The sequence below is a fragment of the Lutra lutra genome, chromosome 4, assembly GCF_902655055.1.
Source record: "Lutra lutra chromosome 4, mLutLut1.2, whole genome shotgun sequence".
In the NCBI taxonomy this organism is placed as follows: Eukaryota; Metazoa; Chordata; class Mammalia; order Carnivora; family Mustelidae; genus Lutra; species Lutra lutra.
This window is the reverse complement of record NC_062281.1, coordinates 182,211,824-182,238,633: the sequence shown is the minus strand read 5'-3', so window position 1 is coordinate 182,238,633 and position 26,810 is coordinate 182,211,824. Positions and strand designations below refer to the sequence as shown.

The window sequence follows — 26,810 nt, the reverse complement described above, 5'->3', positions numbered from 1 at the left end:
ACAGCAGCAACCACCACCAAGTCCTCCAGGAACTCCATGGTACTGGAAAAGACAGACCATAAAATAAGTTAATTTCAGACAGTGGGAGTGCTGGGAAGAAAATAGGATTGTAAAATAGTAGGGGGACTGGGGAGTTGTGGGGGCCTCTTCACCTGGCAGGGCAAGGAAGGAAAGGATGCGAGACATGACCTCTGACCTGAAGAAGGAGGAGTGAGACCAGCATTGTCCTGGGGAAGAGTGTTCCAGGCAGGGGATGGGCCAGCACCAAAGCCCTGAGCACGGTGGGGCGGGGGGTGGGGGGAAGCTGGGCAGACAAGGTGTGAGTGGTGAGTGGTACGGGTGGGGGCCAGGAGGTGATTTCAGAGAAGTGGGCAGGACCCAGAGCTTGCAGACCTCCCACCAGCTGTGGAGGAATGAGTAGAGCAAATAAGGGGTTGGGTGACCTCCCGTTTGCTGGATGGCCCCTTAGGGTCGTGGGGTCCCCAGGCACTCAGCAGGGAGGCTGCTTGAGATGCTTTTCCTCTGCCCCTCCCCCACCAGCACTCTCTCCAATCAGTCAATCAATCGATCAGTCTTTAAAATAAATAAATAAGGGGCACCTGGGTGGCTCAGTGGGTTAAAGCCTCTGCCTTCGGCTCAGGTCATGATCCCAGAACCCCATGATCGAGCCCCACATTGGGCTCTCTGCTCTGCAGGGAGCCTGCTTCCTCTCTCTCTCTGCCTGCCTCTCTGCCTACTTGTGATCTCTGTCTGTCAAATAAATAAATAAAATCTTTAAAAAATAAAATAAAATAAATAAGTAAATCGATTTAAAAACCCTATGAACCATCATCCACTACCAGGACTAGAATATTGACAGTAATTTACACATTCCTCTGAGCTCCTCCAACCTCCGCCCACTGCCTCTCTTCACGGGGTGGGGGTTGGTGGGTGGGGGTGGTAATCACTCCTGGATCTAGGGTTTCTCATTCCCAGTTTTAAGTTCTCACATTTATTTATTTAGAAAGGTGTTACTTATTTGAGAGAGAGGATGAGCGGGGTGGGGGTGTGGGCAGAGGGAGAGGAAGAAACAGAGTCCCCACTGGGTGCAGGGCCCGCTGCCCATTCCAGAGCGCTGAGATCATGACTTGACCCCCAAGTCAGATGCTTAACTGACTGAACCACCCAGGTGTCCCTATATACACTTTACAGAGGTGTCCCGTACTTTATGTAATAATCTCCTTGGACTTGGTTGTAAGTGAATCTTACGTTGCTGAAATTGATCCGCTTGCTGCCTGTGGCTGTAATTCTTTCATCGTTGTTTAAATAGACTTCAAGCGTGGAGCCAGATGCAGGGCTTGAACTCACAACCCTGAGATCAAGACCTGAGCTGAGATCAAGAATTGGCCGCTTAGCTGACTGAGCCATCCGGGCGCTTGGAGTGGTTTTTTTGTTTGTTTGTTTGTTTTAAAACTGCTTGCTGTGTATGTCATTTATATACCAGGTAACTGTTTCAGAATTTTACTTAATTTCTTGTTGATGGCACTGGGGTTGTGTTCAGGTTTTTGCTAGAGTAGGAAAAGTACCTACGAAGATTCATGTGTACGTTCTCTAATGCATGTAGCTAGGACTTCTCTTGATGTATACCTAGCCACCAATTGTTGGGCCATAGGGTACGTGAAAATTTGTTCAGCGTTACAAGATAAGAGCAAAATGATCGGATCTCTTTGCACTTCCACCAGTAACGTATAAGAAGTTCTGCTCTTCGTGTCTTCTGTAACACGTGGTGTTGTCAGACTTCTTCGTTATTTCCAATCCAGTAAGTGTTAAGGATTTCTCGTTGTAGACCTTGATTTGCAGTTCCCAGATTTCTGGCGGGGTTGAGTAAGTGTGTAAGCATATGTGTGAGTCTTCTTTTGGTAATGTGTTTTGCCTATTTTTTTTTTTAAGATTTTATTTATTTATTTGACAGACAGAGATCACAAGTAGGCAGAGGGGCAGGCAGAGAGAGAGAGAGGAAGGGAAGCAGGCTCCCTGCTGAGCAGAGAGCCCTATGCAGGGCTCGATCCCAGGACCCTGAGACCATGACCTGAGCTGAAGGCAGAGAGGCTCAACCCACTGAGCCACCCAGGCGCCCCTGTTTTGCCTATTTTTCTATTTGTCTTTTTTTTTTTTTTTTGCATTTTCTTACTGGTTTGTCATCGTTCTTTATTTATATTCCTGAGTCTAATCATATTTTGGATTCTAAAATTGAATATAGGTCAAATATATTCTAAAATTGAATATAGGTCAATTTAGCAGTTCATTTATTTATTTATTTATTTACGATTTTACTTATTTGTGAGATAGAGAGCGCACAAGCAGGGGGAGTGGCAGGCAGAGGGAGAAGCAGGCTCCCTGCTGAGCAAGGAGCCCAGTGTGAGCCTCGATCCTAGGAACCTGGGATCATGACCTGAGCTGAAGGCAGGCACTTAACCCACTGAGCCACCCAGTTAAGAGAGAGGGAGAGAGCAGGGGAAGGAGCAGAGAGAGGGACAAGCAGACTCTGCAGTGAGCAAAGATCCCGATGTGGGGCTTAATCCCCAGACCTCAAGATCATGACCTGAGTCAAAACCAAGAGTCAGACACCACTGACTGAGCCACCCAGGTGCCCTGAGCACCTCACTCATTTTTTTTTTTTTTTTTTTGACAGAGAGATCACAAGTAGGCAGAGAGGCAGGCAGAGAGAGAGGGGGAAGCAGGCTGCCTGCTGAGCAGAGAGCCCAATGCAGGACTCGATCCCAGGACCGTGAGATCATGACCCGAGCCAAAGGCAGAGGTTTCACCCACTGAGCCACTCAAGCGCCCCAGCACCTAATTCTTGATCTCAGCCCAGGTCTTTTTTTTTTCCAAACAGATTTTATTTAATTATTTGACAGACAGAGCACCCACACAAGCAGACGGAGCAGCAGTCAAGGGAGAGGGAGGAGTAGACTTCCCGATGAGCAAGGAGCCTGATGCAGGACTCAATACCAAGACTCTGGGATCATGACCTGAGACAAAGGCAGATGCTTAACCAACTGAGACACCCAGGTATCCCTCAGCCCAGGTGTTAATCTAAGGGTCATGAGTTTAAGCCCCACATTGCGTTCCACACTGAGCCTGGAGACTACTGAAAAGAAAAGGAAAGGAAAGGAGAAGGAGAAGGAGAAGGAAGAAATTGTATCCCCTTTTCTTTTCTTTCTTTTTTTTTTTTTAAAGATTTTATTTATTTATTTGACAAAGAGATTCAGCGAGAGAGAGAACACAAGCAGGGGGAGTGGAAGAGGGAGAAGCAGGCTTCCGTCAAACAGGGAACCTGATGTGGGGCTCGATCCCAGGACCCTGAGATCATGACCTGAGTCGAAGGCAGATGCTTAATGACTGAGCCACCCAGGCACCCCGTATCCCCTTTTTCATAATAGTTGGTCTTATCTCTATTTTGTATTTTTTAAAATTAATCTTGCTTTAGGTTTATTGACTTTTTAAAAAGATTTTATTTATGTATTCGAGAGAGAGAGACAGCAAGAGAGGGAACAGAAGCAGGGGGAGTGGGAGAGGGAGAAGCAGGCTCCCCGCCCAGTGGAGAGCACAATGTGGGACTCTATCCCAGGACCCCGGGATCATGACCGGAGCCAAAGGCAGATGCTTAGTGACTGAGCCACCCAGTCCCCCCTTATTGACCTTTTTTTTTAAAGGACATACTTGTGGTTTTGATCTTTACAAATGAATCTTTGTTCTCAGTAGTGTTGATTACAGTTCTTTATAATCTTTTATTTTCTTTGGGTTGCTTTTTTTCTAACTTCCTAAGTTAGATGCCTAACTCAATACTTTTTAAAAATCCATTTATTTATATGAGAGAGGAGGGGGTGGCCATACGGGCAGAGGGAGAGAATCTTCAAGCAGACTCCCTGTTGAGTGGAGCCCCATGAGGAGCTCAGTCCCACCACCCATGAGATCATGACCTGAGCTGAAGCCAAGAGTTGGTTGCTCAACCCACTCAGCTACTCGGGCTCCCCTTCGCTCATTAATTTTTACCCTTTCTTTGCTGCATTCTGTACTTATTGATATATCAGTGTTTTTTTGTTGTTTTTTTTTTTTATAGAGATCACAAGTAGGCAGAGAGGCAGGCAGAGAGAGAGGAGGAAGCAGGCTCCCTGCTGAGCAGAGAGCCCGATGTGGGGCTTGAACCCAGGACCTGGGATCATGACCTGAGCCGAAGGCAGAGGCTTTAACCCACTCAGCCACCCAGGTGCCCCTATATCAGTGTTTTTATTATCACCCAGTTCTAAGTAATTTCAGACTTCTACTATGATTTTTCTTTGATCTATGAGTTATTTAGAGATGCTTTTAATCTCTGGTTGTATAGGGAATTGTTTGTCCTTTTCAAAACATGATTTCTAAAGAACATGAAATAAAAGAACATGACTTCTAACTTAATTGTACCATTGTCAGAGAATGTGGGCTTTGTGGAAACCAGTCATTTAAGATGAGAGACTTGGAGGGGCGCCTGGATGGCTCAGTCGGTTAAGTGTGACTCTTGATTTCCAGTTCAGGTCATAATCTCAGGGTTGTGGGATCGAGCCCTGACTGGGGCTCTGCGCTTAGCAGAGTCTGCTCCTCTCCCTCTCCTTCTGCCCCTTCACATGTGCTGTCTCTCGCTCTCTCTCTTTCAAATAAATAAATCTTAAAAAAAAAAAATCCTTTAAAATCCTTTACTCCTGGGGTGCCTGGATGGCTCAGTGGGTTAAGCCTCTGCCTTCGGCTCAGGTCATGATCTCAGGGTCCTGGGATTGAGCCCCATATCGGGCTCTCTGCTTGCCCCTCTCCCTCTCTCTGCCAGCCTCTCTGCTTACTTGTGATCTCTCTCTGTCAAATAAGTAAATAAAATCTTTAAAAAAATCCTTTATTCCTTTAAAATAAAATAAAATGAGAGCCTTGGAGCTCATGGCTTGTTCAGTTGTAGAGCCTATGACTCTTGATCTTGCGTTTGTGAGTTTGAGACCCATGTTGAGTGTAGAGATGACTTGAAAATAAAATCTTAGGAGTGCCTGGGTGGTTCAGTCATTAAGCATCTGCCTTCAGCTCAAGTCATGATCCCAGGGTCCTGGGATCGAGTCCCACATTGGGCTCCCTGTTAGTGGGAAGCCTGCTTCTCCCACTCCCCCTACTTGTGTTCCTTCTCTGTCTCTCTGTCAAATAAATAAATAAAATCTTTAAAAATAAATAAAATCTTAAAAATCAATAAAAATAAAGGAGAGACTTGTTTTATGGGCTGGTATGTGATAAATTTTTTTTTGAAGATTTTATTTATTTATTTCAGGGAGCCCGATGTGGGGCTCGATCCCAGGACCCTGAGATCACATACTGAGCTAAAGTCAGAGGCTTAACCCACTGAGCCACCCAGATGCCCCTGTGATCAATTTTTAAAATGTTTTGAGTGTTCCTGAAAAGAATGTGTCTGTGTTCTTTTATTTCTGCCTTCTTAGATTTTTATTTCATTTTATCTTGCTTTTCTTTCATTTTAATGTTTCATTTACTTAAAAAAGATTGCCAGCTATAGTTTTTCCATACAAAGGCCAGATTAACATTTGCTCATGTTTCTTGGTCTCCCTCTTAAGCCCTTATATCCACTGACTTGTCCTTCAGATTAAAATTTTCCAGATTTTTTAGTACTGAGTTATTTTTGGATATATGTTCTTGTTCTTTTCTTTGATCTGGGAGTTTTTGTTTTTGTTTTTGTTTTTTTTTTAATTTTTATTTATTTATTTTATGGAGAGACACAGCAAGAGAGGAAACACAATCAGGGGGAGAGGAAGAGGGAGAAGCAGGCTTCCCACCAAGCAGGGAGCCCGACACGCGACTTGATCCCAGGACTCCAGGATCTTGACCTGAGCCAAAGGCAGAGGCTTAACCCACTGAGCCACCCAGGCGCCCCTAGAGGGTGTCTTTTGGGACAAACATGATCCCTTCAATGTAGTCTTTAGCATCTGAATGACAGTTTAGCTGGATATAAAATTCTTGCTTCAGATTCTTTTCCTTTGGTACTTTGGTCAATTCAGTTTGATACATATTCCTTTGTAAGTGATCTGTTTTTCTCTAGACTTTAGAAGGTTTTGTTGTGTTTTAATATTCACTATAATATTTTTAAGTGTGTGTTTTTCCTTCTCTGTCCTGTTTGGTTTATTTGGGGCCCTTTCAAAGGGAGATCTTTCATCTTTCTTTAGTTCTATGGTTATCGTCATTATTTCTTGAAATACCTAGATGTTGGGACTTACGCTCTCTTTCTTTTTGTTGACGTACAGTTCATACAATAAAATGCACAGATGTTAAGAGCACAATTCTGTGTGTTTTGACATGTATACATTACCTTACAACCATGATCCCAACCAAGATTTAAAAAACATTTCTCTCTCTCCAGCACTTTCCCTCTTGCCCCTCTCAAGTCCATTTTGCCTCCCAAATGTAATCTTTATTCTGATTTCTTTCACCGTAGATTATATTGGTCTTTTCTGGAGTTTCATATAGATGGATTACACAACATACACTCTTTTATGTTCAGCTTCTTTCACTTAGCATAAGGTTTTTGAAATACATCTTTTGTATCCTTTGTTCACACCTCTTTTTGCTGAGCAGTTTTCCCTGTGTGTGTGTGTGTGTGTGTGTGTGTGTGTGTGTGTGTGTGGAGGGTATTTGTTCATCATGGATTGTCAACTTCAGTAGTTCTTTATTTACTGGATACAGACCTTTGTCAGTTGTATGTACTATGCATGTTCTTTTCCATTATGTGCCTTGTCCAGTATTTTTTTAAGATTTTATTTATGCAGGGGCACCTGGGTGGCTCAGTGGGTTAAGCCTCTGCCTTTGGCTCAGGTCATGATCTCAAGGTCCTGGGATCAAGCCCTGCATTGGGCTCTCTGCTCAGCAGGGAGCCTGCTTCCTCCCCTCTCTCTGCCTGCCTTTCTGCCTGCTTGTGATCTCTCTCTCTCTCTGTGTGTCAAATAAATAAATAAATAAATAAAATCTTTCCCCAAAAAAGATTTTATTTATGCATGAGCGGGGAGAGGGGCAGAGGGGAAGAGCAGGGGAGAGGGAGGGAGGGAGAAGTGTGCTCAGGGAGAAGCAGACTCCCCGCTGAGTGGGGAGTCTGATGCAGGGCTGGATTCCATGACACTGAGATCATGACCTGAACCAAAGTCAAACACTTAATGGATGAACCACCCAGACACTCCATCTATTCAGTTTCTTAATGGCATCTTTTTTTTTTTTTTTTGTGGTGTCTTTTGATGGGCAGAAATTTTACTATTGATAAGTCCAGTTTATCGTTTTTTTTTTTTTTTGAGGTTAAGACTTCCTGTCTTCCCCAAAGTCTTACGTTTTCTTTTTTTTTTTTTTTTTTAAGATTTTATTTATTTATTTGTCATAGAGAGAGAAGCGAGAGTGAGCACAGGCAGACAGAGTGGCAGGCAAAGGCAGAGGGAGAAGCAGGCTCGCTGCCAAGCAAGGAGCCCGATGTGGGACTTGATCCCAGGACGCTGGGATCATGACCTGAGCCGAAGGCAGCTGCTTAACCAACTGAGCCACCCAGGCGTCCCAGTCTTACGTTTTCTTTTAGAAGCTTTGTGGTTCTAGCTTTTATCACTAGGTCTGTGATCCATTTCAAATTAATGGAGTAAGTTTGGGGCTGATGTTTTAACTTTAACTGATGTTTTACCCTCTCTCTCTCTCTTTTTTTTTTTTTTTAAGATTTTATTTATTTATTTGACAGACAGAGAGAGATCACAAGTAGGCAGAGAGGCAGGCAGAGAGAGAGGGGGAAGCAGGCTCCCGGCTGAGCAGAGAGCCCAATGTGGGCCTTGATCCCAGAACCCTAAGATCATGACTGGAGCCGAAGGCAGAGGCTTTAACCCACTGAGCCACCCAGGTGCCCCTGTTTTACCCTCTCTTTTAAAAATTTTTTCTGTTTTTTCCTCCTCTCTCTCTGCCTGCCTCTCTGCCTGCTTGTGATCTCTCTGTCAAATAAATAAATAAAATCTTAAAAAAAATATTAAAAAAAAAAATGGGGCGCCTGGGTGGCTCAGTGGGTTAGGTTAAGCCGCTGCCTTCGGCTCAGGTCATGATCTCAGAGTCCTGGGATCGAGCCCCGCATAGGGCTCTCTGCTCAGCAGGGAGCCTGCTTCCTCCTCTCTCTCTGCCTGCCTCTCTGCCTGCTTGTGATCTCTCTGTCAAATAAATAAATAAAATCTTAAAAAAAAAAAAAAAGTTTAAAAATTTTTTCTGTTTCTTAATCCTTCCCAGCTCTTTCCTGGAAGTGTTCCCCGATCTGGTATCTGTTCCCTATTTCCACTTTACCTCTTACCTTTGTTATTTCAACTGTTTTTCATACCGAGTATTTCCACTTGGGTGCTCTAACACTTGATTGTTCTGTTCTATTGCTAATATCTTTCCTTACTTCTTTTGTGTGTTTCTAATACTTAGTTGAAATTCTCGGTCCATCTGTTGAATACAGCTGATTCCGGTGGTATCTCTAATCAGTTTGTTTTGAAGTCATTGTGTTCCTTGGATTCCCCTTGATCTCATTTCTTGGGGGCCAGGTGTGTTTAGGGGGGGGAGGTCAGGTTCAGAGATTATGTCTGGTGCTGAGGACTGAGCTAAGGATCTAAGCCTAAGCCTGACCCTGGTCTCTGTCAGCATCAATGAGCTCAAGGAGATGGCAGTCCTGGAGTGGAGAGCCTCAGTTTGGCATTGCCACTCCCCCTCCCCAGGTAACCAATACCCTGGGACTGGGCCTCACTTCCAGCACCCCAGAAGCGGTGGGCAGGGAATGGGGCTGTCTAGTTAGGTCAGAATCCACCAGCTCTGAGGTCTGGAAGGGGAGGGGTGGTTGAAGTGGCTTGAGGCCTGTCCGTTTCCTCTTGATTCCTATAACCCACGTGGCCTGCTTCACTGCCCTGATTGCACTCCAAGGTTGTTGTTTGTGGTTTTCTTTTGTTATATAGGTTTTATTTTTGGGATGCCTGAGTGGCTCAGCCAGTTAAGCGTGTGCCTTCGGCTGAGGTCATGGGATCTCAGAGTCCTGGGATCAAGTCCTACATCGGGCTCAGCAAAGAGCCTGTTTCTCCCTCTTCTGCTGCTCCCCCTGCTTGTGCGCGCGCGCTCTCTCTCTGTCTGGCAAATAAATAAATAGAATCTTAAAATTAAAAAAAAAAAAAGATTTTATTTTTAAGTTATTTCTGCACCCAACTTGGGGCTTGAACTCACAACCCCGAGATCAAGAGTCGAATGCTGTATGGACTGAGCCAGCCAGGTCCCCTTTGGCCCTGGTTTTACGCCAGCAGACACTCAGGCCTGCAGACGCTCCTGTCCAAGTGAGCGTGCTGGCTGTGGTAGGTCCAGGGCAGTGGGCGTGCTGGGGAAGGGAGTGCCTGCTGGAGAAGGCTTTTGATGCAAAGGGGTAAGAGCAGAACTCAAACCTGATTTTCTCTTCTTTTTTTTTTTCTTTTTTTTTTTTTTAAAGAGAGAGAAAGAGTGAGAGTGAGCACAAGCAGGTAGAAGAGCAGAGGGAGAGGGAGGGAGAAGCAGACTCCGTGCTGAGCAGAGAGCCCAACTTGGGGCTCGATCCCAGGACCCTGGGATCATGACCTGAGCCGAAGGCAGACGCTTAACGGACTGAGCCACCCAGGCGTCCCCTGATTTTCTTTTCTATTCTAATATCTCCATCAGCCTAAAGACTCTGTCCCACTCCTTATCCTGGCAGCTGCACCAACCCCTACACACAAGTTTAAAATTCCCTTCGGTCTCCCCTGGACATTGCATTTTCTCTGTAAGTCCCTAGGCTTAGTGACATGTTGCTGCTTTGCTGTTTCAGTACTCAGGTGTTAATTTGAGAAAGAGGGTCCAGAAGGTGGATAATCTTCCCTTACTGTTAGCTTTAACGCTGCATGGCTTCCCTGCTCCCGCAGCCGCTGCGCCACCAGCTGGAGCCCAGTGGCTGCCTCAGAAAAACGGCGCATTGATTAGGGATACCACTGAGTCCGTGATATTAGAACAGATGGACCAAGAATTTTATTTTATTTACGTATTTTATTTGACAGACAGAGATCACAGGTAGGCAGAGAGGCAAGCAGAGAGAGAGGAAGGGAAGCAGGCTCCCCGCTGAGCAGAGAGCCCGATGTGGGGCTTGATCCCAGGGTCCTGGGATCACAACCCGAGCCAAAGGCAGAGGCACCAACCCACTGAGCCACCCAGGTGCCCCTATATTTACATATTTTAAGATTTTATTATTTATTTGAGAGCAAGCGAGTGTGTGCTTTGAGCAGGAGCTGGCAGTGGGGAGGGGCAATAGGGATTTGCTGAACGTGGAGCTGGAAGTGGGGCTCGATCCCAGGACCCTGGGATCATGACCTGAGCCATAAGGCAGACACTTAACTGACTGAGCCACCCAGGCAACCCTGTACCAAGAACTTTAAATAAGCATTAGAAGCATGCAAAAGAGTCTACGGCCATGCCACCCTGAACGCGCCCAATCTCGTCTGATCTCAGAAGCTAAGCAGGGTCGGGCCTGGTTAGTACTTGGATGGGAGAAGCGTGCAAAAGAAATAAGGAAAGATGGTGGCAACATAATACAGAATAAGAAAGTATTAAAAAAAATAAAAGAACAAAATGGAAGTAATTAATATGAAAAACCAGCCTCATCTTCTGCCCCTGCTCCAACCTTTACATGCACTTTATAGCTCACTATTCTCTAGGGGGAAAAAAAAAAGACTTTAGTGACCCCTAGAACTTTGCATGAGCTGTTTCCTCTCCTGAGACTGCCTTCCTTCTACTCTGCTGGAAAAATTCTGGTGCATCCTTGAGACTCCTTCCCTGATGGCCCCTCATGGTCTGTGTGATATTCAGGGTTGGCATTGGGCTCTGGAGTTAGGAAACCTGGCTGCTTGTCCTGATTCTTCAGCTCACTGGCCGTCTGACTTTGGGAGGGTCACACTACCTCTTTGGAATTCAGGAACCTGCTGGGGGAAAAATATGAGTGTGTCAGGGTAGACTAGAGTCCCTTTTGGCTCTGACAAGCCGATGGGATAGTTAAGCGGGAAGGTTCTGGAGTGGGGCTGCCCATGATCCCTTCCTGGCTCAGCACTTAGTCCCTGTATTTCAGTGCCTCGGTTAACTAACCTGGCATAATGGTTTGAAGTCTGTACTTCCGAGGTGGACATTCTGGGGTTCCTAGTCCCAGCTTTACTGCTGCCTGCTGTGTGATCATAGGCAAGTTACTTAACCTCTCTGTGCTCCTCCCCACCCCCCCCACCCCCACCTTCTATAAAATGGGGTTGGTACTGAGGATGCCTACTAGGAGCATAATGAATGAAGCTATTGTTTGGCCGCTGGTGGTGGTTCACCATGACGCAAACTTCTCTATTCAGTTCAACAAATTCTTGATGTTTGTCTGCCAGGCCTTCCTAAATGTTTTCTAAATACACTTTCTGTTGAGTTTTATCTCTTAACAGATACTCTCCTGGGCATCTTATCTTTACAACAACCTTGCAAGACGGGCTTGACTAACCTTGTTTGATGGATAAGAAATCTGCAGCCCCAGATGCAGAGTCACTTTCAAAGTTGGACAGACTCAACCCGCGTCTGCCTCCTCCATGGCCAAGGTCTTTCCACTATGCTCCAGCGTTCAGGGAGATTACACAGGGGTTTTGGGGATTCCCGGACAGATCCAGGATGGGGAAGCTCAGTGAGAAGCTCCCCACCCCTTCCACGCGTATTCCAGCTGTCCACCCACCCTTGGCCTTACACAACATGTCCTTAGGAGGCTTAACACAGATGCGGGTTTAGTGATGGGCAGAAGTTAATTACAGGCTCGTGTGACCTGGGATAGAGAGCCACAGGGGCTCTGGGAAAGGGCGAGGGACTCTTGGAGGACAGGGAATCAGCGAAGAGGAAGCTTGAGTTTCAACAAGCCCAGAGCTGGAGACGGAAGGCGAGGCCTTCGGGAGCAGATGTGGGCCCTGCCCAGAGGCGGCTGCAGAGGCTGGCACCGGGGCTGACCCCGGCCTCTCTGTGCTCCTGTGGGCCTGGGCTTGTGTCTTCACCTGGCGGAGCCTTGCTTGCGTCATCTGCCAAAGGGCAGCAAGTGCCATGTGGTAGGGTTAGGGGAGAGGAGGGCATCAGGGAGCCCAGCAGCCGCTGGTGAGATGAGCAGATGGAGGCGGACACCAGCTTCAATCCTGAAGCTTCCTGAAGTGTCCTTATCTGCAGTTCGGGAATCACATGCTCTGAGGCGAGGAGAACTACTGCCTTCTCCTGGCGTCTCGGGCTTGTCCTCACCATCTCCTCTTGTCCTTGCTGCCTCCTGTTTCTCCATCAGGCCTAGCACCAACCACCTGGTAGCCTGTTGACTTTGCTCCTTCTTTGTTGTCTGGTCACCCCAGCAGCAGGGATTCGGGTGGTTCTGTTTAGTGTGTAGAATACCCTCCAGCCATAGTAGGTGCTCAGTAAACAGCAATCAGCCAGATGTTGGTTGAATTACAAGGAGGGAAGGCCCTGGTGTGCCAGCGGTGCTCAGTCAGTATCAGCTGGATCTTGGCGAGGCAGGGTAGAGGCTGGGACAGTTCATTTGGGGCGCCCAGGGCTGCCTGTGAAAGCTTTTGAGGCCTAGATTTCTGGGTTGTGCCTGGTTCCCTCTCTGGCCACAGCCTGCAGGAGGAGAGACTCATAGGATAGTAAAGCCAGATGGGTTTGCTCACTGGGGCTTTGCATGGAGCCAAGAGCCCCAGGCAAACAGGAAGCCCATGAGGCTGGGCTTTCTTCATTAGATTTTAAAATTGCATTTATTTTATGATTTTTATTTATTCATTTTTAAGTAATCTCTATGTCCAATGTGGGGTTGGACTCATGACCCTGAGATCAAGAGTCACACTCTCTACCAACTGAGCCCGCCAGTTGGCTCCTCCTCCTCCTCTTCTTCAGCTCTTTAAACCACTCTGACTTCTCAACAGCACAGACTGCCTCGGAGAGATGACAGCCCCAGTGCCAACCCTGCACCTGGGAGGAAAAGCTCTGGTTCTGGAGCCAGGCCAATCCCAGAGCATGGCCTGACCTGGCCCCACCTCTAGCAGAAGGATCTTGGGCAGGTCACTTCACCTCTCTGCATCTCCGTTTCTTTCTCCGTGAAATGGGTGTAGCAGTATTACCCCCCATACTCTGACCTCCTGGGGCTTTCGTATAAAACCCAGTGCAAATGTGTTCGTGAGACTGAAGGGCCTGCAAGGCGGAGCTTTGCACCTGCAGCGCCGAGCATAGGGCCAGGCACACCACAGACACTTGGCACAGGTGGAAGAGTTAAACCCCACTGACATCAGCTGTTGGAAGGGGAGGGTCTCAGTCCTGCCTGCAGTAGGGTTGTGGGTCCTGTCCGAGGACCTCCTATGATTCTAAGGGTTTATAGATTCCAAAAAGAAAACGTAACTTGTGTTCAGTTGGACTCCTATTTAATCATGCACTTGAAATTTATGGACCCATCTTTACCTTGTTTGCAAGCTCTTTCCTTTGGTAGGAACGGCTGGCTGGGTGTGACATGATGTGGTTGCTTACATTATAAGGGGCTCAGAAGAACTGACTGGACTGGAGTTCTGAGGTCAGACTGTGTTCCAGGAAACAGGAAATCCAAGGCAAACAATAAGGGGAATTAATTGGCTCGTGGAACCTGGATGTTCAGAGGCAAGCTTCAGGCATGGCTGCATCCAGGGACTCAAGCACTATTACCCAAGACTCCAGATTCTAAGGAGTGAGTGGTTCCATCTTTAGGCCCCACACAGTGCTCCTCCCCCCCTGCCTCACCCTTAGAACACACCATCCAGGTGGAGAAAATCTTCCAGGGTAAGCCCAGCAGGACCCACCTGGAGCTGCTGGGGGTGGGGATCAATCCCACCCAAACCCCAGGGCTGAAACAGGGAGAGTGGCTGTCCAAGGAAACTGCGGTATTGTTAGGAGGGGGGAATGGATTCTGGGTGGCCAGCGATGACAGCGGAGATCCACTATGGTCATCAGAAGGGGAGCCATGGAAAGCCTTAGGAACATCTACACCACTTTATAGTTTGGAAAGTTCCTTCCCTCCCTGGAAGCTGATATTGGAAGCAGAGTGGCGTTTATTAATCCTGTTTCACAGATGAAGAAACAGCTCTTGAATATTTGCCCAGGACCCTGACTTGTACCCCTGGGCTGCCCCTGCCCATCTCAGCCTCTCCGGGGAGTTATAAACCGGGAAAGGCTGACCTGGGAGGGAGGAAGCAATTGTGACCAAGCAAAGCCACTCCCCTTATGGAGGCAGCCCAAGGGGAGTTGGCCAGGGAGCGGAGGGAGCAGCCTGACTTGAGGGCCAGTGGTGGGGCAGGGGCTGGGCACACACACCAGGGATATCCCGCAGCACTCCTGCGAGGACTCTAGCTTGCACACGGAGATAGGCAGAACGAGATCACCTGGCGCGCTGATACAGGGCTCCCTGTACCAGGGGTGGCTGAGGCCTTAGCTCTTGCCACCAGTGGTGGAAGTTGTCCTGGCAGAGGGCTGTGATGGGGTAGTAGCAAGTACACTGGCTGTGGAGCCAGCCAGCCCTGGCCTAGATCCCAGCTCTCCCACGCGACGGCTGTGTGACCCTGCTCCTCCCTCCTACTTCCTGAGTCTCAGTGTTGTCTCCTGACCCAGAGCTGATAATTCCCACCTCACAGGATCCTTGGAAGGCGGAATCAAAAGCTCCAGCACGTAGTAGGTGCTCCATTAAGAGTCTTTCCCTTTCCATCTCCATAGTGTCCTGTTCATAGCTGTGTGACCTTGGCCAAGTTACTGAACTTCTCTGTACCGTGGGAGCAATGGTGGCACATACGGGAGGGTTGCTGTGCGGGTTAGGCGAGTCCGTGCATGTGAGGCACCTCGAACGGGGCCTGGCATGCTCGTTCCACCCGTTACTACCAGCTAACATTGAGTGTTTTAATGTGCCAAGCCCTGGGCATTTATCTCCCGGTTTATCGTATTCTCGTGCTTCCAATTGGACAGTGACATAGGCACACAAGGTGATGGTCTGCCTGCGACAAGGGAGGATACTGAGGCCCAGAAAGGTCAAGTGACTTGCCCAAGGTCACGAAACCTGTAAGCCACGGGGACTCTGCTGAGCTGTGCACCCTTGGGTGGGACCCTTGCTTCCGTGGGCTCAGGTTTCCTGCAGGGCGAGGCAGTCTCCCTGCCCTGCCACCTTCTGGGGTCACCGGCAAGTGCACCAGGGGCAGGAGTCTCCTCCTCTTGCTGGAAGGTTCTCTGGGAATGTGCGGAACGCGCTTATCCGGGGCCAGCTGCAGCGCACTATCTCTGGGAACATCCGTGTCCTCCCGGCTCTGACGCCAGCAGGGTGTTTGCAAGCCCCCTGCACATGCCACCCAGGATGTTGCTCGTGTTGGCCGCTGCCCAGCAGGTTACAAGTTAACTGCCTACTTCCCCCATCCCCAGCGTCTGGCCTCTCTCAGGGCCCACATGGGGGCTGTGGAATGGTGGCTTCCTCTCCCAGGGGAAGGCTGCCAGGGTGTGTGGGTTTGAGGGGGAGGGCGGGGAGTGGGGAGAGCTGGGGTGGTCCAGGGTCCTGCTTCAGGACCCCTCGGAATAGGGGTGGGGTGGGTCAGGCCGGAGGCTTGCGTCTAGGCTCACTCACACCCTCTGATCTCGGGTAAGTCACCTCGCCTCACCTCTGTTCTGTAAGTGGGGACAGGGCGTGGGGACAAGGAGGAAGCCCTCCCTCTGGGGGCTGGGGTGACATGGGATGGGTGTGTAGGGAGCCCGAGCCCACTAGTAGCTGCACATGGCCCATTCATCCACAGACACAAAATGACCCACGCTGCAGCTGGGGCCGACGTGGTTCCTTTCCAGGCTCGCTGGCGGCTTAGGGGTTTACACTCGGCCCTGGGAGACAAACATCCAGAAGGAATGTTGAAATCTGGCTGGGCTGTGTGACCTTGGGCAAGGGACTTCAACCTCTCTGTGCTTCTGCTCGGTCACCTGCAGACTGGGGGCCGCGTGGCAGGTGGTGGGTAGGGAGTAAATGAGTGGACGGAGGTAAAGTGCTTCGAACAATGGTTGGTGCAGAGTAAGGGCTGTGAGTAGGGTTGAGGGCTTTTTTAGAATGGTCTCCGTTTGAATGGTTCTCTTTAGGTGACACAGATCATTAATGTTTGGAATGCCAAGACCCGGGCGCCCACGCTAGGCTCACGGACTGCCTTGTGCTTCTAGTCGCAGCCTCCGCATTGGTGCCAGGTTCTGTGGACCCCTGTCCCTGCTGTTGGTGTGCTGTGTGACCCTGGGGAGGCGTGTACCCTCCCTGGGCTCTTCCTTTTTGTGTTGTTGATTGGGAGAGCGAGGATGGGACAGTCTGGTGTCCCGGTAGCGGAGGGGCTCCTGCCACAGGGGTGCTGAGTGTCCCCCAAGTACGGGGATGGCGGACACCTTGGAGAGACACGGCACCTGCCTCCCCTGCCCGTCCCTCCCCATGTCCTCTCCGTGGGATGGTGGAAGCCTGTGTGCCCCTAGAGCAGCCATCCCTGACCTCCTCTGCCCAGGCCCTCAGCCATCTCAGGCCCCAGGCACGGGTTTCCGGGTCCTGCCATCCTCCCTATCCCCGTGGCAGCTCTCCTCTCACCACTTGGACCTTGACTGGCTTCAGTCCTCTGCCCACAGAGCCAGTTTGTGGCATCCAAACCATCCAGATGCCCCAGGGAGCCCCAGAAAAGCTTTGGCTCCAGAACCCAGTCCTTTGGGGGCCTGATTCCAGCTCCGCAGTGTGGCCTCAGGCAAGCGGCAGACCCTGAGCTTCAGCGTCCCTACCTGTAAGATGGATTGGCATGTCCGTGTGCAGGGACACGCAGGACGTGCTCTCGACTAGGCTGAGCTGCGCGAGCAGAGCCCTTTGTGACTGGTCTGGGCTGCCCCCTCTGCCCTCCTGCCAGGGGCACCACCCATCTCTGTTATCTCCACCCCCCATCTTTCCACCCCCCCATCTTTCCAGCCCGGCCTTCCTCCCCATCCATCCATGGAACCTTCCTGGCCGATCCCTGATGTTCTCTCTCTCCCCTTCAAGAGGAAAAGAGCATGTCAGGCTGCGTGGTGGGTTGTTTCCTCCCGCGTGGAGACGTGGAAACCCCTTGACTCAAAGAACTAGAACCTCACTCCCTTTCCCTTCACTAAATACACCCTCCTCCCGCCACATTAGCACTCTGCAGCAGGCCTCTGGTGGGGCCTTTCCGACAAGCAGGACTGTGGGAAAGCCCTGAGGGTGACTGGCTGCCTGGCCGAGTGAGCAGAGAACGGCCAGTCCATTTGTGTGTCTCCTTGCCCGTCCTTTGTGTGTCCATCCATCCTCCCCCACTCCTCATCCCCACCACCGGCCGCAGTCAGCCGAACACTTACCATGCCCTGCGTTCTGTTTTAAGCCGGTCCATCTGTTAACTCCTGCAGTCCTTGCAACAACCTTGTGGTTTGTCTTGGTCTCCCACTTTGCGGATGAGAAGCCCGAGGCACAGAGGGCTGGGGCTGGTGGCCCTTAGCTACCCAGCTGGAGGGGCGGAGGCAGGGTCTGAGCCCAGTGGCCTGGTGACGGGGCTCGCTCTTCTGCTGCTGGGCTGTGTCTTCGGCCACTCACCCCCTTGGACCCCACCACCCTCTCACCCACCTGCCGACACTCCCTGGCCGCCCAGCTGTGCACCTGGCTCTGCCAGCCACGGGGCTGCCACCGTCCGCAGAGCTCATGCTGTGGTGAAGGGGCCACAACCAGTGGCTCTCTGAGACTCTGATAGGGGTGACCATGACCAAGGTCTTGAGCGCCCCAGGTTCTGGGAGCTTGGGGAGGAGACATACCCATTGCCTACGCTGAGGCAGGGGTGCGGGGCGACTCTGCAGAGCTACCAAGGTGGAACGATGATGGGAAGGCTTCGTGGAGCGGATAGCAGGGAACATTCTAGACCAGGGAACACTGTGTACAGAGATGTTGAGACTGGAAGTGCTCCGGGGACAGCTGGTGTCTCAGCTGAGCCTTAAAGACGCAATGGCTTGGCAGCCGGATGACCCCGTGCTTCCCCGGGCACTCGCACATCTGTTTTCTGCTCATGTGGAGTGCTGTCCTGCAGCTGGAGGGCTGAGCCTTGCCCTGTCGCCAGCATCTGGCTAACTGCCCTTTGGGAAAGTCCCTCCTTGGATCTGACCTGCAGCCCACGCTAGCAACCACACATGCCTTCCTGAGCCCTGCACAGGGAGCTGCTTCATGGAAGCCATAAATAAGCCATGTCACTGAATGAATAAAGTCCGGGCCAGCAAGGCTTGCCAGGGACACCAGGCTTGGCCAAGAGAGGGATTCCATGTCCCCTCTCTCTGACCTTGTAGCTGAAATGTTCCTTCCCTGGGAGCTGCTACAGCCCAGTTGGTGCTCTAGTAGGCCCCCAGCCCCCACCCCGGTGCCCAGCCTGCTGGCGCTCAGGGAACACGCAGCATTTCCTGCGGCCACAGCTCCTCCAAAGAGCCAGGAAGGCCCAGCTTGACAGCCCAGAGGGCGCTGGCTTCCGCCTGTTCTGCATCTGATTGTTCCCTGTGTGTGTCCATGGGAAGGAGGAGCTGGGCAACTGGGGTAAGTCTTTTCTCTCTCGGCCTCAGTCTTCCCGTCTGGGCAGTGGGACAGTCTGCAAAGCAGTGTTTCCCAAAGTCATCTACTCACAGAATGACTCGGCAGGTCCTGGGAGAATGGGAATTTGGGGGTTGTTGTGTCTCTTTAATCTCCTTTTAAATTTGAATCAGCCACATCCTTTTCTTTCTTTGTGCCCTCTTCACTCAAAGCTCATCAGGTCCTCAGCACCTGGCAATACAGGCAGAGTGAGGGCTGTTAGCCCCCGGCTGGAGTTGTACAGCTACACAAACACACACTTTTAATACTTCCCGGTCACCATAAAGAATACCTCCATCAAAAAAAATAATAATTAGGGGCGCCTGGGTGGCTCAGTGGGTTAAGCCACTGCCTTCGGCTCAGGTCATGATCTCAGGGTCCTGGGATCGAGCCCCGCATCGGGTTCTCTGCTCAGCAGGGAGCCTGCTTCCTCCTCTCTCTCTACCTGCCTCTCTGCCTGCTTGTGATCTCTCTCTGTCAAATAAATAAATAAAATCTTAAAATAATAATAATAATTAAAAAAAGAAAAAAAAGAATACCTCCATCACTCTCATACTTTTCCTAGTCTGTCCCCCTCTGCAGGAAACCACTTGGGAATAGGACTTTCCACCACCCCCCCACTCCCCCCTACCCCGCCATTCACCCCCAAGTGATTCTTGTGGCCTGGTTTGGGAAAGTCTGCTCAAAGGACCTCCTCAGCCTAGATTTCCCAGGGCTGTGACCTCCAGCCAGGAGGCTCCCTAAAGACAAATCACTGCCCTCTGGCCTGGCCAGGTAAGGCCAGGGAGCACCAGGTGACCCTCTTTGGGTCTCCTATTAATTTGGGAGGCTGGAGGGTGGGGGAGACTTAGAGCTGTCCCAGCCAGCTCCCCAGGGCTGGGGGAGCTGGCAGGGAGGGTCTCTGGGTGAACTGTGGGGAGGGAGCCTGGAGCAGGGGTGACCTTCTGGTAGCTTCCTTGAGGGGTCCTGTGCAGGGCATGGTCAGCACCTTCCATCTATGTGAGCCTGAATCATTTCCACCACCGTATCCGCCCCGCCTCCCACTACTGCCCAGGCCTCCCTTCCCTCGCCTTCTTTGACAAATGAGCCAGTTCTCTCACTAACAAGCCTAAGGTCAGGTGTGTCCCACTCAGTGTCTGGCACACCACAGGTGCTCTCCCGAGTGATGGGCACAGGGACTGACCCAATGTCTCAGAGCTCGGGGTTGCGGGGGGTGCGCTGGGGCCTGACCCAAACAGTGCTGGTCTTGTGACAGCTGGGCCAGATGACTTTACTGATGAGCCTCAGTTTCCCTGTCTGTCATGGGGGCCCATGTCCCTAGCGTGCTGTGCTGGTCTGATGCAGTCTGAGTTAAGAGCCTATTGAGAAAAAAAAGGCTTTCATGGAGTCACACCCCTGGATTTCCTATCTTCATGGCAAGCCTAGTGGCCCTTGTGGGACCAGAAAGAGGGGACCACTTGGTGTGAGAGGGTAAACGCCTCTTCCCCTGACCTTGAGTGCTTTGTACCATGGAGTGTGAGGGGTCCCAGGTGGCAGGAGTTATAGCTGGAAAAGGCCTGGTCTCAAAGGCACACTGCAGGTGGTGTCTGGGCTCTGGTTATGTCTAATGGCTTCACTTCTCTGAGCCTCGGTTTTCCAGTCTGTAAGATGGGAACTGTAAGCCCATCCTGGCTTGATGAGATGTTGTTGGGACCCAAGAGAGGTGGATACGGGGTTCCTTTCCGGAACGGAAAGGGACCTCCAGGCAGGCCGTGGTAACTCAGCTGCCTCCAGCCTGTGTGTGTGGGTTCTGCGGGGATAGCTGGTGATTTTACTGAAGGCCGCTATCCTGCAGGTCTGGTGCTCTCCCAGTTCTGGGGCAGTGCAGGGGATGGGGTGACAGGCTGTTCTGAGCTCCTGTTTGCTTCATCTGTAAACGGGGATGCTGATGCCCATCATGAGGCCAGGCACACAGTGGGTGCTCCATAAGAACAGTTCCTCTTATTTTGGACATCCCTTCCTCCTTTCGGCAGATTCAGTGCAATCTCGTTCCCAGGCTTGTAAATGGGGTGGAACAGCCACTGTTACTGCTTCAGAGAAGTCACGGATCATGGCCTTTGCCAGCTGGGGGTTCCCTTCCTTCTGCGCTTTTGTCCCATGGGGGGACCAGCATGATGGCAGTAGATGCTTCGTAGGTGCTCTTTTTACCCTGGCTGGTCAGGGATGTCCAAGAGGATAGAGACCATGTCTATCCTGTTCCGCCAACGAATCCTTAGTACCTAGAACAGAGCCAGGTACACAGCTGGTGCTCACTAAATGTTTAGGGACTGAAGAATGAATGAACAAAGTTGAATGAATAGGCATCAGGGTAGGGAAGGCCTGGCTTGGGAGGGAGGGGAGCTTCATGGGTGGTTCCCCCCACCCCCACCCCTCCCAGTTCATCCTTCCTGGGCTAATCCCCAAAAGATTAACCCCAAGGGACAAAGCCAGGTCACAGCCACAGACCCGGACCCAGGGCATTGCAGAGCACATCCAAGGCTAGCCTGGCCTGCCTGGGTGCATACACGGTGTTCTGTGGGGCCCTCTTTGCCCCAAGATGGCTCTTGTGTCCCCCACCCTGGACATGGTCCTCACAGGCGTCCTCAGCCTCCTCTTCCTGACCCTGGCCTTGAGCCTCCTCTGCTTCTTCACCTGCCGCCTGGCCAGGCCACTCAGGTAGGAGAACTCACCTGGGCCATACTCCCTCCCCTGCCAGCTCTCCTGCCCTAAACTCATTTGGCTACGGTTCGCTCCTGTGGGATAGAGAAGGGGTGGGCACTGGTCTCTCTCGCCCTCTGTGATGGGAAAACCAAGGCCCAGAGAGGTTGAGTTTCAGCCTGGGATGGAATCGCCCCCTTGGCCACGGACTCGCTAGATCGTCTGCTCAATTTCCTAAAGTGTAAAAGAGGCTAATGACACTTGCTGTGGGGGGGGGCGCTTAAGAAAGACCACAGATGTCAATACTTAGCACAATGTTCGGTACCACGTGAGTGCCTGAGAAATGGTCGTGATTTGTAGTTGTCAGTTGCCCTGGACCTTTTGAGACCCAGCCTTCCAGGACTGGCATTTTGCCTGGCTCCAAGGGGCTCCCATGCCCTCCGCCCCAGGATGCTGAGTCAGTCCTCAGGGCCAAGGCTCAGCCCCCCTGCTCTCTCTCCTGACCTGCCAAGTAGCTGCTCCTTCTCCGGGGTGGGGGGGTGGTCAGATCCCAGTTAGGGCTTCTGCGTACTTGTCATGAGTAATCAGAACACGTAGCTGGGAGCCTGGCAGAGACGGTCTAGCTGGGAGGTGGGGGACAGTGGGGCTAGCACACACTCGGAGGCTCCGTTCTGAGCTAGTAGAGCGTTGGCAGAGGGTGGTGGGCAGCCGGGGCCCCTGCAGCCCCAGACTGGGCCCCACCGAGCCCATCACCAGGGCTGCGAGAGAGTAGGCTTGGAGCCTCTTGTGGGGGAGGGGCAAGAGAGGAGCCAGCAGAGGAGACTCTTGTTTCGGAAGGGTTTCCTAGATTTCAGTCCCCTCTCTTTTTCAGGCAGTGGCAGTGGGGGGAAGCACAAGAAGCCACCTGTCGTCTCTAGGACAGCGGGGTCTTACAGCCACATCCCTGGGGCCAAAATTCAGAGCATTCCAGCCTGAATCTTGAGGCTTTTCATTAAGTTAGCATTTACAGAGCTGCTCCTGTGTGCACAGGGTTGGGAATCCAACGATGGGGAAAATGGTGTTTACTCTCCCAGAGCATCAAGCCGACAGAGAAGAGAATCAAATAATAATCACGTGGCCTTCAGATCTCCTGGGGCCACACTTGACTTTTCTTCTTCCTTCTTTCCTTGTTTGTACTGGGCCCAATGGGTAGAGGATTAAGTCTTGTTTCTCTGTACATGGTGAACTATCATGAGCCTTGGTTTTCTTACCTATAGAGGAGAATGTAGCCCCCTCTCTGTCCACTGTGGGGCTTCCTAGTGAGACGTCATGGTGGAAGCCTTCATAAACAGTGACGGGCAGTGCACCGGTCATTTGCCTTCTGTCTGTGTTTGCAGATAGTTTACCAAAGCTCTTAGAGAGCTTGAAATAGAACATACATGCCTTCATGCAGAAAAGCGTCCATATTCTACATCATTATATTATAGATACATTTCAGATTTCATTTATTATTTATTTGACAGAGAGAGATCACAAGTAGACAGAGAGGCAGGCAGGCGGAGAGAGAGAGAGAGAGAGAGGGAAGCAGGCTCCCTGTCGAGCAGAAAGCCCGATGCGGGACTCGATCCCAGGACCCTGAGATCATGACCTGAGCCGAAGGCAGCGGCTTAACCCACTGAGCCACCCAGGCGCCCTATAGATACATTTCAGATGGAATCCACCCATGGAACTAGTCCGCAGATCAGTCCCAAGTCCTCTGTGCCCACTCCAGTCACCACGCCCCCCAAGTGCAACCTTGATCTTGATCTTCTAACCCCTCCATTTGTCCTTGTACTTTGTATCTTGGGAATTACTCTCTATGTACTTTTGGATCGACTTCCTCCGATCAACCTTACCTTGGCAAGATCCATCCATGTTTTGGGGTGGAGTTGTCAATCATTCGTCCTCACTGTTGTGTAGATTTTGTTCTGGGAACCCACACAGTGTATTTCCATCCTGCTGGAGGTGGAGCCGTTCTGAGGCCATGACCGACGGTACTGATGCCAGTGTTCTCCTACTCGTCTTTTGGTGAACACACGTGTGCGTTTCTGTTGGAGATAGATGGGCCAGAAGGCAGATGTACATTTCAGCTTTGGTAGACACTCCTACTTTTCCAAAGGGATTGTACCCATCTGCAGCCCTCAGCAGTGAATGAATGGATACTCTAGTTCTGCCCCATGCACTTGACAACGAGTGCATTTCCCCACACACAAAGGAAGGATTTGGGGGTGATTCTTCCCTTCCCCCACCTCCCTCCTTAGAGCGTTGGCTTTCAACTGATGTCAATATTTACCAATACTGCCAAGCACTGGAGTAGGACAAACAAGGCAAAGTCCCAGCTCGTAGAGAATCCCAGTGTGGTGAGGGAAATGACCAGACAAGGTTTGCTTTCAAAACGGGGACACGTCCACAGTGATGGAGGCTGTATGAAGTTCAGAGGTAGCATCCTGGAATGAGTGGCCATCCGGAAGGCTTCCTAGAAGAGGTGACTTCAGTTTTTAAGCTCTTGGAATAATATTGTGATGTATTGATATGGCTTATCAATTTAATAGCATTCTTTCTGATGTTAGGGTTTACTCTAGAAACATTTGAAAAAGGGGCGCCGGGGTGGCTCAGTCAGTTGTGTCTGCCTTCGGCTCAGGTCATGATTGCAGGGTCATGGGATAGAGCCCAACATCAGGCTTCCTGCTCAGTGGGGAGTCGCTTCTCCTCCTCCCTCTGCCCCTCCCCACCACTCCTGCTCGCTCTCCTCTCTCAAATAAATAAAATCTTAAAAAGTTTTTATTTGAAAAAGGTAGAGTAAAAAGAAATCAGAAGTCATACCTCTCAGTAAAGTGCTGGTAGATGTCAGATGTAGTGTTTCCTTTTAGTTCCTGCCTGCCCCACTGCCCCCCATCAAAGAACCAGGTGGATGTAGAAGGCGCTGGAAAAGCATAAGGGTGCAATTTGGTGCTTTTGGTGAACGTAGGGTGTTTGTGGGTGGGAGGTACCGGTGAGCCCTCACCTCTGGGCACTGAAATGCAGTGTGTAATTTTCCCCCTTAGATTTATTTATTTGAGGGGGAGAGAGAGAGTGCGCATGTATGTGCGCAGGTGGGCAGGGGGAGGGGCAGAGGGAGAGGGAGAGAGCTCGATCTCCTGACCCTGAGATCCTGACCTGAGGGAAACCAAGGGGTCAGACTCTTAACCAGCTGAGCCACCCAGGCATCCCCAGCGCACACATTTTTAAGGTTGAATCAAGATCGCCTTTGCTAGTGGCAGCATGGTTTCTTATCTGACACCACACTCAATGGCAGAAAGTGGTACCTCACCACCATTGGTACATACACCAAATGGAGTAGTCATTTTTATCTCGGTTTTGGTGGAAATAACATTTTCCTGTGCAACTGTTCCTTTTGAAATCTCTCCTCTTCCAGTAACATTTACACACAATAGGGTTAGTATGTTTCTCAGCTGCAACTGGGGTTACCAGTTGTGATTCTGATGCATGACCATAATTTAAAAACTTTCTGATGCCACCAAATACGTGCTCGATTGTAAGCAATGTGGAAAACTTAAAAATATATATAATAAAAAGAAGAGGAAATCATCATTCCTGGTCTTTCTGCCCAGAAAAGACCACAGCTAATGTTTTGGTGTATTTCCTTCCCGTGTGTGCGTGTGTGTGTGTGTGTGTGTGTGTAACAGGTTTTTTTTTTTTTTTTAAAGATTTTATTTATTTGTCAGAGAGAGAGAGGGAGAGAGAGCAAGCACAGGCAGACAGAATGGCAGGCAGAGGCAGAGGGAGAAGCAGGCTCTCTGATGAGCAAGGAGCCCGATGTGGGACTCGATCCCAGGACGCTGGGATCATGACCCGAGCCGAAGGCAGCTGCTTAACTAACTGAGCCACCCAGGCGTCCCTAACAGGTTTTTTTTTTTTTTTAATTATAAAGGTAACATCTCAACACAGAAGAAAATTTGGGAGATGCAGAAAAGACAGTGAAAAGGCAATCAGGTCACTGAAATGTCATCACCCAGAAACGGGTAGTCTTAGCAGCCAGACTTCCTGTGTGTCACTCACTCCCTATAGTTTTTACATCTCACTGTAAATGCCAAGTTCTAGAATAGAATGTGGCAAGTGCAGTTGTCCCTGTAAGAAAGGGTGGACTCTGTTTTGTCTCTGATGGGCTCGGGACACGGGTCATTAAAAGGCTGTAGACTAGTCAGAATTGGGAGCAGGAGCAGCCTTACCTGGGAGCTCGTTGGAAATGAGCTCAGGAGTTTGGGCAAGGACAGGTGGACCCTGGGCCTATTCCTCTAAGAGATTCTGGTGCATGCTGCGGTTTGGGGAGCATTACACGGGAAGACCAAACTCTGGGTTCCGGGTTCCAGATGGAGTGGAGGTGGGGGTTCACCTGGGAAATGGGGAAGGAACCGCTTTGCAGTGTGGAGTCCATTATACTTACATGACTGCGTGATTAAGCTTCTGGAGGGAGGGACTGCCTGGGTCCGAGCCCCACGCCAAGCCCCATGCAAGGCCGGTGATCAGTGCTCAACAAATAAAGAATGAATTAGCGGATGTGTAAGTGAATGGACGAATGAATTCCAGAGCTGTAGCTCACGTGGTTTTTTTTTTCCCTTTAATTTCTAGGATCGGCACATCAATTAACATCTGACCACTGCCAGCCCATCCCCTCCCACCCACGTTGATCATACCTCTGGGCTGGAGAGAAAGCCGGTCTTGGAGAGGGCACCATGATTTCTCCCTTCTTAGTGCTGGCCATTGGCACCTGCCTTACCAACTCCTTGGTGCCAGGTAAGCTGGAGGACCGGGCAGAAGGGTGGGGAACCCCAGTGCAGGTGGGATAGGAGGAGGGTGATGTCTCTGTTCAGGGTCATAGAACTATTCAAAGGCTTTAACATCTGGAAACACGTGTTCTCAGTGCAGGAGATCCCAGCTCTGCTGTTGCACGTGCTACTGTTAGGCCACTCTCTTCTCTTTAGATGATCCTGTTCCTTAATGGGGGCATAGACTATGCCAAGTCTTGGAATGTTAAGTCTCCTGTTGGTTTTGTCTACTTAACACTACCCCATGGCGATAACATTCCCTTGTGGTCTAAATTTTGCTGGTGAAATCGACAGAAGTTTTGTTTCATTTTTTTTTTTAAGATTTTATTTCTTTGATGGAGAAGGAGAGATCACAAGTAGGCAGAGAGGCAGGCAGAGAGGGTTGGGGGGGGGATGCAGGCTCCCTGCTGAGCAGAGAGCCCGATGTGGGGCTCGATCCCAGGACCCCGAGCTCATGACCTGAGCCGAAGGCAGAGGCTTAACCCACTGAGCCACCCAGGCGCCCCGCCCCTCGTTTTTTTGTTTCTTATTGGAGACTCACACGGAAGTGTTTCTGATTCTCCAACACATTCTAGACAGGTTGTTTATGTTAACTCTTCAGT

The 26,810-nt window shown here is 50.4% G+C and overlaps 1 protein-coding gene across 3 annotated transcripts in view; it reads left to right on the top strand.

Moving 5' to 3' along the window:
- ALPL (alkaline phosphatase, biomineralization associated) overlaps window positions 1-26,810 on the top strand; it is a 58,241-nt gene that overhangs the window by 12,540 nt on the left and 18,891 nt on the right. The window contains exons 1-2 of one of the 3 annotated variants that reach the window (XM_047727650.1): window positions 14,651-14,763; window positions 26,012-26,176. In XM_047727650.1, coding sequence (XP_047583606.1) covers window positions 26,116-26,176 — 61 coding nt within the window. In that variant the 5' untranslated portion in view covers window positions 14,651-14,763; window positions 26,012-26,115. Of the gene's footprint in view, window positions 1-14,650; window positions 14,764-15,119; window positions 15,145-26,011; window positions 26,177-26,810 lie in introns of those variants that run through there. The other 2 variants (XM_047727651.1, XM_047727649.1) reach the window with 2 other exon arrangements.